General features: G+C 34.1%; 1 protein-coding gene across 8 annotated transcripts in view; it reads left to right on the top strand.

The window, feature by feature from the left end:
* Window positions 1–10,735, top strand: part of ADAMTS6 (ADAM metallopeptidase with thrombospondin type 1 motif 6) — a 299,242-nt gene that overhangs the window by 28,451 nt on the left and 260,056 nt on the right. For all 8 annotated transcript variants that reach the window (XR_008618068.1, XM_055086592.1, XM_055086594.1 and 5 more), the window contains 3 exons: window positions 3,779–3,990; window positions 4,437–4,520; window positions 5,038–5,183. Coding sequence is in view for 7 of the 8 variants with exons in the window: in XM_055086592.1 (XP_054942567.1) it covers window positions 3,779–3,990; window positions 4,437–4,520; window positions 5,038–5,183 (442 nt within the window). In the remaining variant the exon portion in view is untranslated. The remainder of the gene's footprint in view (window positions 1–3,778; window positions 3,991–4,436; window positions 4,521–5,037; window positions 5,184–10,735) is intronic.

The following is a 10,735-nucleotide window of genomic DNA, read 5'->3' as shown; positions in this document are numbered from 1 at the left end:
GCGAACCCGGTTCCCCTGCATCGGCAGGCGGACGCGCAACCACTGCGCCACCAGGGAAGCCCCAAATCTATTTTTAATGCCATCATAGAACACTGTAATGACTTTCTATCTAGTCTTCCTATCTCCAGGTTTGTCCTTTTCTGTCTTTAGTCAAGTCTATCTCCTAATTCTGGCTTACACACCTTCACTGGCTTCCCAATAGTGGGATTATAGTATTAGCTCCCTAAATTCCATGGGAATGTCACTAGATGTTATTGGGGAAAAAATCACTTTATGTTTAATAAGTTTGAGAAATGTCTGGTTAAGAACTACGTTAATTGTGATACTAGCTCAACAGTGTCGTTCAAGTGAGATGTGCATTTATTTATAGGCATACATTGCCAGTTAATCTGTTAATCAGGAACTCAAGTTTATATCAGAATATAAGATATGAAAACCCGCTTGACAGTGGGTATTTTTATCTCATATTCAAATATGAATTTTCCCATTCTAATTAGATTTAAGCTATTGATTAAAAATTTTTTATGAAAGTAATATCTGTTCTTTGTAGAAATTTTAGAAAATACAGGATAAAAAGAAAAATAAAAAAGAAAATGAAAGTTGCTCTTTTACCACCCAGAGATAACTGAATGTTCTTATAGTCTATTCATATAGATATTATTTTGTCTTTATACCTGCATTATCTACTTATGTATTTATTAAATTAATATTAATTTAGCATGCATATACAAGACTATTCTCAGTGCTGGGATGCAGCAACAAATAAAGCAGGAAAAGTCCTTACTCCAAGGGATCTTATATTCTAGTGAGGAGATACAGTTAACTAAATAAGCATTTAAACAAACATATAAATACATGGCCAACCGTCAAGAAGTAGTAAGTGAGTAAGGAAAAATAAACCAGATCAGGGACTTCCCTGGTTGTCCAGTGGTTAAGAATCCGCCTTCCAATGCAGGGGACGCAGGTTCGATCCGTGGTCAGGGAACTAAGGTTCCACATGCCGCGGGGCAACTAAGTCCTCGCGCCGCAACTACTGAGCCTGTGCGCTCTAGAGCCTGCACGCTGCAGCGAAAAATCCCTCATGCTGCAACGAAGATCCCTCATGTCGCAACTAAAACCCGATGCAGCCATATAAATAAATAAATATTTTAAAAAGAAATAAAAATATCGATGAGATAATTTTGCATGGTTGTATATATTAAAGATATTTTGAGATTGATCAAAAACTCAAAATTATATTTCAGATGACAGAGATCTATGTACTTGGCTTTGGAGGAAAAGTTCTTTATTGTATATGTTTGTGGAGGAATGTTTTCTTTAACATTCAATACTCAATCCAAAATTAAACTGAGCAAAGCACATGTAATGAGTATCATTTGAACTACTAATCTCTATTTTGAAACAAAATAAAACAAGTCAGTTGTGTATTTTATTTTAGACTAAAAGAGATATTCATTACAGATCATTAAACTTAATATTAAGCAGTCAGTTGACAATGATAAAATGTAGATATTGTTTTGTAATGATTTAATCATGCGGGAAAGATTTTAATCTTTAGAATGAAACTAAAGATGTTATCTTTTTAGATTTTATTCATTCAGTATGCATGTGTGTATATTACATATATTTATCAGACTACAAATCTTTTGAGTATAAGGATTATGTCTTTTCATTTGTGAATGTCCATCAGAGACACTGTATATATATATTTCTGATGGAGCAATAGCCAAGCAAACTAATAATTAAAAAGCTAAAAAGTTGAAAATTGTGAATATGATGATAACAGCAGCTACCTTATACTAAATCCTATCAAATAAGAAACACTATTGCTGCGTGTTTATGTTGCCCAATCATGGTCTTATTCTTTATACAATACTTTAAATAAAAATAAGGAGAAATTGAATGAGAGTGAAAATTATCAAAATAATGGAAATTCTATCCTGTATTTAGACATTTAAGCTGTCCAGCCAGAGGAAGGAGAAGACTAGGCATGATTTGAACACAGGAGTGGTTTCATGATCACAGAAAACTGAGCAAGAGAAATTGGAGAATGTTAATGCAGAAAAGATTTGGCTGTCTCATAACGATATTACCACAAACCCAATGGCTTAAGCAATACACTTTTATTATCTCACATTTTCTGTGGACCAGGAATCTGTGTATGTATAGGTTATTTATTTAACCTCAGCCAGGGCTGGGTTCTTATCCAGAGTCTTTACTGGGGAAGAATTCACTTCCTCATGCCCATGGTTGTTGGCAGCATTCAGTTCCTTGCTGTCATAAGACTGAAAACTTTAGTTTCTGGCTGGTTGTTTGCCAGAGGCCACCTGCAGTGCCTAGGAATGTACAATGCACCAACTTGGTTGTTTCCTTCCTCTAAGTCAGCAAGGGAATGACTTTAATAAGATGCTACAATATTATGTAACATAGGTATGTAGTCATATACATGTAATCATGTACGTCCCATCATCTTTCTTGTCTTCTATTGGTTGGAAGCAAGTCACAGGTCCGGCTCATACTCAAGGGAGGAGATGAGGACACAGGAGGTTATGGGAGCCACCTTAAGAGTCTGTCTGCCACAGTGGTCATAGGGGAATACTCAATGGCTGTCTTGGGGATATGCTATTGAATTAAGAAGTAGTATATTTCTGCCTCTCTTGACCTTTAGGAATAAAGACACCCATTTAATTTATATGAGTTTCAAAAGTATTTGACTGATGCTTCTCATGGTCATTTCCATCTCTTATTTCTTAAAATTTATAACTTCTCTCAAAGTAATTTTTAAAAGGGAAAGGCTGAAGAAAAACAGTATAGTGCCACTTTCTGTCAAGTAGATTATATAGATTACTCTAACTTTTTGTCACTAAATTTTTCAGTAAGTGGCGGTTAGAAAGATTTCCTGTTCAATATAAGGATATGAAAGTGAGGTATACAGAGGACCTGTACTTGCTCAAGTTTATTAAATGAAGATGAATTTAAATGAGGCAAGTGTTTACAAATGCCATAGTACTAAAAGGTTTCCTCTGTGCTGAAGGACCAAATATCTAGAAATCAACGGATAAAGCTGCAATCCACACTGAAATGTGGTTTAAAGTGAGTCATGTCGAAATCATTGTCTTTCAACTCTCAGTCTAATGCCATTGACCTCTAGGTTTTGGAAAAGGAATACTTTGGGTACTTTGTCAGGATAAATAGTTGTAGAATACAAAATTAAATGAAAAAGATAATTCACAGCCTTTTAGATTTGAGATTTCTAGAGCAGAATAGAATTGCTCTATTAAGATAGTTTAATAAAAGCATCTTACTTTAAAATAAATGCTCAAAAAGCATTTTAGGAATAGATTTTTGCAACATTAATATTCTTCATCAGAACTGTCTTAGGCTGTTTAGAAAGTCAATGCTTTAGTTGCTTTTTAAACAACTTTAAATGATTTTTTTAAAGTACATATTCTAAATTTAAAAGTATTATCACGTAATCACTCACTGGAAAAATATGGAATGATTATTTGAAGATTCCTTTTTTAAAGTAAACTATTAGATTTATTTTGTTTTGTTTTCATGAAGAGTTGAATGTTATTAATTTTCTCAGGTAATATGATTATTTTGAAAAATTTGAAGTTTAATTTTTTCACTACTGCATTTCCTCATCCCCTTCCCTCACCTTGAAAAATCTTCGTGTGTTAGAGAATTTATGAGAAGTACGTCTACATGAAAACTCCATGAATAAATACGTTTAATTAGTGAACCTATGTGAACTAGATAATTGTTTTTATTGTAGACCTCCTAAGAAGTGGCAAACCTTGGTGGTTGAATGACACATCTGCTTTTCCTTCTTCACTACCAATTAATGGCATACATATCCACCAGAGACAGAAGAGATCAGTAAGCATTGAGCGGTTTGTGGAGACATTAGTAGTGGCAGACAAAATGATGGTGGGCTACCATGGCCGCAAAGACATTGAACATTACATTTTGAGTGTGATGAATATTGTAAGTTTGATCCCTCTATATAATTTTTAACTTAATAGTTTGTTGTGGTTTTTGACTAAGGTCATGGATTTTTATTGTGAAATAATGATTTTGAGAATTAACTCATCGAAAGTTAGAAAGAATCGATCTATTACTTTTTCAGTTCCATAGAAAATAAATTTAAACGTAACCTTATTGTTCATTTAGATCGGCTCACCCTCTTAATTAATTACTATGTTGTAATTCACCTTTAGGAGACAATTTTTCTTGAAGTAGACTTGTATAACAAGTCTTTTACCAAGGCATCTTGAGGGTAGAGTTCTAAGTGATATGGGATAAAATAATCTTTTTATATAAGCAGTGGTTAAATGGATGAAAAATTGTTTTACCACTTTAAAAATAAAATCAAACAATCACCTTATGATTTTTGTCTGACTTTGTGTCTTTTCTTATTTTCTGGAGGTCAGGTTGCCAAACTTTACCGTGATTCCAGCCTAGGAAACGTTGTGAATATTATAGTGGCCCGTTTAATTGTTCTCACAGAAGATCAGGTAAGAATGAGTTAGTTTATAAATCTAAAGCTCTTAACAGACAGACTGTAGAATTATGTATTAAAGAATAATATATTTTATTATTGTTCCTCTTAGAAAGTTCTAGTTGACTATGACTTTCAGCTCTAAGCATTTAATATTTTAAGCAAATCTGAAAGAGTTTACAAGAATATACCTCTTTTGTCATGTTAAAGCTATATGTATGTGTGTTAGCTGTATGTTTCAATATAAAGATGAGCATTTGCATGGCAGACCTTATAACAGTGGTTTTGGTTGGTTTTGTAGGCTGATAATCACATATATTCACATTATCATTAAAGCTGGAACTGGAAAGAATGTCTGTTCAATAATACACTAAATTAATTCTAGGTCAAATATTACAGAGATAAAAATTGGCAAGAGGTTATTCCTAGAAACCACTACTTCTAATTATAGTCCCACTTTAGCCTTCAAAAGTTTTAACAACTGACCTTAGTAATTTGTTTGGAACATTTCTGGTATGCATGTTGTATTGCAGCCAAACTTGGAGATAAACCACCATGCAGACAAGTCCCTCGATAGCTTCTGTAAATGGCAGAAATCCATTCTCTCCCACCAAAGTGATGGAAACACCATTCCAGAAAATGGGATTGCCCACCACGATAATGCAGTTCTTATTACTAGGTATGGTTTGTTGCAAGTATTTTACCTTTGATTATTGTGTTTGATATTGTAACTATATTTGGTTCTATCTAAAGCCTCATTCAGGTAATGAGTATAGAGAAAGCAAAATGGTAATTTATTATTCACCACTGAGAAAGAATATACTGCAGTATTGTTGTGTTTGCATTAAATGAACCAAATAAGAGAAAAGATTTAGAGTTGACTTAGAAATTTAATATATATCTTTTCTTCTACTAAGGTCTGTTCATAAATTTTAACTGGAAGCACATATATGTTTTGTTAATTGAACAAAATACATGCTGAAAGCAAGATTGAAAAGTAAGAGAAAAATCTGTTTTAAACATAAAAATGGGTCATCACTCTTGGTTATAAAATATATTAATTAGTCTTACCTCCAAATTGTTAAAAGGGAGGAGGACATCGGTGGTTACTCAGTTTACTTAGATGAATGTTTATTTAATTAAAAATATTTTAATTAAGAGATATAAAGAAGCATATTTACTATATGTTGAATAGCTTTTCTCTCAGGCAAAATGATTACTTGATGATAACCCAATGAATTCATATATTTCTTTCCTGTTTCATAAAGCTGTATTCAGATCCATTTTCTCCTTACTCTCCAACAAAAATTCTGTGAAGTAGATATTCTTATTATTTTTCCCATGTAAGAAATGAGGAGACCGGTTCAAAATATTTAAGTGAAAGAGCAGGTCTCAAGCCCTGGTGATCCTGTCTTCTTTGATTATACGTTGCTGTCTGTCTTAATTTTTTAATACTCTAATCATGGTTGGTTAGAACCATGATTAAATCATTTAAAGATGCTTGTCTTTTGATCTCTTATTAGTATTTAAAAATGAAAACGAGTAATAACAGATAAGCAAAATGGAAGCATTATTCTATCTTGGCTAAGTGGATTATTTCTTTTAATTTGCAAGGCAGTATTTAACATATGCGTCATCTGTGGTGTGCCCAATGACTCCACATTAGACTCTGTGGAGGGGGAGTATAAAGTATACAGGATCAGAATCTTGAGACCCAGTAAGATAATGTGAATTTAGCTTTTTGAAAAATGTTCCTGTTAACTGAGTTGTAGAGTTAAAGTTTCTGAGTTCATTTATTTTTTTACAGTTACACTTATTTTAATATTGACTTCATCTACCTCACACTGTAAACCCAAAAACTTTGATTATGATATGCTTGCTGAATAAAACCAACATTTTAAGGTTCTATATTCATATGTGTTGACACGTCAGTCTGATAAATTCTGCAATTCCTCAGGTCTTGTGGTCTGGAATGGTTTCCAAATATATTTGAGGAGTTAAAAATATACTAGGAATTGTGCAAATACAGAAACTTTTGTGTAAAAATATATATGATATGATTAGTTTCAATGAAATTACTAGAGGTAAATATCTTTTATATATGTTTAACAGAATGATCACAGATATTTGCATTGGCATCTGTACTTACATTTATAAAACTCTACCTCTGGGCTTCCATGGTGGCGCAGTGGTTGAGAATCCACCTGCCGATGCAGGGGACACGGGTTCGTGCCCCGGTCTGGGAAGATCCCACATGCCGCGGAGCAGCTGGGCCCGTGAGCCATGGCCACTGAGCCTGTGCGTCCGGAGCCTGTGCTCCGCAACGGGAGAGGCCACAACAATGAGAGGCCCGCGTACCACAAAAACAAAACAAAACAAAAAACTCTACCTCTCCGCAAAAAAGGCAATGCCCAGTGGGCTCTTGATGCTTCACATTTTTATTATTGTATCTGCATTGGATTTTTAACTTCTTTTTTTTTTTAAACCAATTTATTTATTTATTTGGCTGCCCTGCACTGTGCTGCCCAGTTTGTGGGGTCTTAGTTCCCTGACCAGGGGTTGAACCCAGGCCCCCCTGCAGTGAAAGTGCCAAGTCCTAACCACTGGACTACCAGGGAATTCCCGGATTTTTAACTTCTGCATCAAATGACAGGAGTTATACTAAGAGTGCACATTTATAAGTATTTGAGTAGGGAAATACATCTGGGCAGTTAGCCACCCTTTCTTTGTACTGGCTACAGCATTCAACTGTCTGACTTGTTACTCTGAATTGGCCCAGATATTTTTCTGATCCTCTGCAGAGCTCTTCTTTGCTTCTGTAAGCTACTTTGAGTGCCTGTTTGATGTCTGAGATTTGAACACAAAATTTTCTTTTGAAACTTTTCTCCTGATGTTCAGATAGCACTAGAAATTATCTCAGGATTTAAAGAACAGTACTACAAAAAATTCATACCTCATATCATTTTAGATTAGTTATGTAATGGAGGTTAGAAAAATGCCCTTTGGGACAGTATAGAATGCCTTTTTGAATTGTTATTGAAGTCTCAAATTAACTTTTAGCTTACTTAAAAGTCTACAATTATCTTTGAATTATTAGGGCCACAGAGTGACTTATCTAAATGAGATGACTATCTGAGTATTATCTCTAATATTTAAGTTTTTGTTGGTTGGGGGTTTTACCAGTTCTTGACTCTCCCTTGTATATTTTTGATTTGTGAAATTGAACATATGTTTAAATCCCAGTGCTACTTTTAGTAAAAATAATTATGAGAATTCCATAGATAATTTTATATTAACTTTGAGAATTGCTTCATGTAACTCATTTATTAACATGTTCAGGGTTGTGACTCCACCATTTAGAGGTAAGATCATGATTTATGTTTGCTCGAAATGTCAGCTCACTAGGGAGAATATATAATGTGTTTATCAAGAATTCCAGAGAAAAATTGATGGATATGTTTATCTCTACTAGGACAAATTTTGTCCTAGGGATTTAAATGTTTTAAGCAGAAAACCATTTGGAACCTAGTTACTTAGGTAATCACAGTTACTTTTGGAAAAAAGTATAAAAACTCAAAATGTTATCTCCTCTTAGCAAATGATATTTTATTGTTTTATTTTATTGATATAATTTTAAAACAAACTGCTGTACAAAGATATCAGATCACCATAACTAGACAGAAAGAAAATAAAGAAAATTTAAAAATAAAATTTTGTTGTTTTATCTGGTATCAAAAGTATTGAATTAACACCAAAGAGCATATTAAAAATGATAAATATATACATATATTTTTAAATTTTTATATACATTTATGTTTATTTTTATGTGTAAGTATATATGTATATATAATATAGAGTGAAATCTGTTATATATCAGCTAGCTTTATCTAACCGTTTTTTAAAAAACTGAGGCTGGGAATTCCCTGGTGGTCCAGTGGTTAGGACTCTGTGCTTTCACTGTGAGGGCCCGGGTTCAGTCCCTGGTCAGGGAACTAAGATCCCACAAGCCATGAGGCACAAACAACAAAATTAAAATTAAAACCAAAAAAACCCCTGAGGTATAATTGACAAACAAAATTGTGTATATTTAAAGTGTACAGTGTGATGATTTGATGTACATATACATTGTGAGCTGATTGCTGTAATCAAGTTAATTAACATCCATCTCATAGTTATCTTTTTTTGGATGAGAATGCTTAAGATCTACTCTCTTAACAAATTTCAAGTATACATATAGCATTATGTGTAGTCACCATGCTGTACCTTAGATCCTCAGAATTTATTCATTTTAATAGCTAAAAGTTTGTGCCCTTTGACTAATATCTCCCCATTTACTCTACCCGCCCCTCCCAACTCTGGGCAACTCCCATTCTTTCCTTGGTTTCTATGAGTTCAACTTTTTTTTTTTTAAAGAGTCCACATATAACTGAGATCAAACAGTATTTGTCTTTCTCTATCTGGCTTGTTTCACGTAGCAAAATGCCCTCCAGGTTCATCCACATTGTCACAGATGACAAGATTTCTTTCTTTTTTATGACTGACTAATATTCGTGTGTGTGTGTGTGTGTGTGTGTGTGTATTTCACCTTTTCTTTATCTATTCATCTGTTAATGGTCACTTAGGTTGTCTCCATATCTTGACTATTGTGAATAATGCCCCAGTGAATGTGGAGTACAGATACCTCTTCAAGATACTAATTTACTAATTTCACTTCCTTTGGGTATATACCCAGAAGTGGGATTGCTGCATCATATAGTAGTTCTATTTAAAATTTTTAGGGAACCTCTATACTGTCTTCCATAATGGCTGTACCAATTTACATTCCCACCAACAGTGTACAAGCGTTCCCTTTTCTTCATATCCTCAATACATTTGTCATCTCTTATCTTTTTGATAATAGACATCCTAATAGGTTTGAGGTGATATCTCATTGTGGTTTTGATTTGCATTTCCCTGATGATTGGTGATGTTGAGCACTTTTTCATATGCCTGTTGGCCATTTTTGTTACCTCTGGAAAATGTCTGTTTAAATCCTTTGCCCATTTTTATTTTTATTTTTATTTTTTTATTTTTATGGTACGCGGGCCTCTCACTGTTGTGGCCTCTCCCGTTGCGGGGCACAGGCTCTGGATGCGCAGGCTCAGTGGCCATGGCTCATGGGCCCAGCCGCTCCGCGGCATGTGGGATCTTCCCGGACCAGGGCATGAACCCGTGTCCCCTGCATGAGCAGGCGGATTCTCAACCACTGCACCACCAGGGAAGCCCTGCCCATTTTTAAATTGGAATTTTTTGTTGTTGTTCTTCGGTTGTATAATTTTTATATATTTTAGGTATTAATCCCTTATCAACTATATGGTTTGCACATATTTTCTCCCATTCCTTATACTGCCTTTTCATTTTGTTGATTGTTTCCTATACCATGCAGGAGCTTTTCAGTTTGATGTAGTCCCACTTGTTTATATTTGTTTTGTTGCCTGTGCTTTTTGTGTCATATTTAAAAAATCATTGCTTAGACCAATGTCAAAGAGGTTTTCATCTATGCTTTGTTCTAGGAGTTTTAGTTTCAGTTCCTACATTTAAGTTTTTAATCAATTTGAGTTTATTTTTGTGAGTTGTGTGAGAGGGGTCTGATTTCATTTTTTTGGCATATGGATATCGAGTTTTCCAAACATCTATTTCAGAGACTATCCTTTCCCCCCATTGTATGTTCTTGAGGCCCTTGTCAAAGATTAGTTGGTCATATATGCATGGGTTTATTTTTGGGCTGTTGATTCTGTTCCACTGGTTTATGTATCTGATTTTATGCCAGTACCATACTATTTTGATTACTTTACCTTTATAATATAGTTTTGACATCAGGATGTGTGATGACACCAGCTCTGTTTTTCTTTCTCGAGATTGCTTTGTCTATTTGAGATCTTTTGTGGTTCCATATGAATTTTAGGATTTTTTTTCTATTTCTGTGAAAAATGTCATTGGAATTTTAATAGGAATTTCATTGCATCTGTAGATTGCTTTGGGTGGTATGGATATTTAACAACATTAATTCTTCCAGTCCAAGAACAAGCAGTACCTTTTCATTTAGGTGTTTTGTCTTCAATTTCTTTCATCAATATCTTATAGTTTCCAGTATAGATCTTTCACCTCCTTGGTTAAATTTTTTTTTAAACATCTTTATTGGAGTATATAATTGCTTTACAATGGTGTGTTAGTTTCTGCTTTACAACAAAT

This window comes from Physeter macrocephalus, chromosome 8 (assembly GCF_002837175.3).
Source record: "Physeter macrocephalus isolate SW-GA chromosome 8, ASM283717v5, whole genome shotgun sequence".
Lineage (NCBI taxonomy): Eukaryota > Metazoa > Chordata > Mammalia > Artiodactyla > Physeteridae > Physeter > Physeter macrocephalus.
This window is presented reverse-complemented; position numbering and strand designations above follow the sequence as displayed.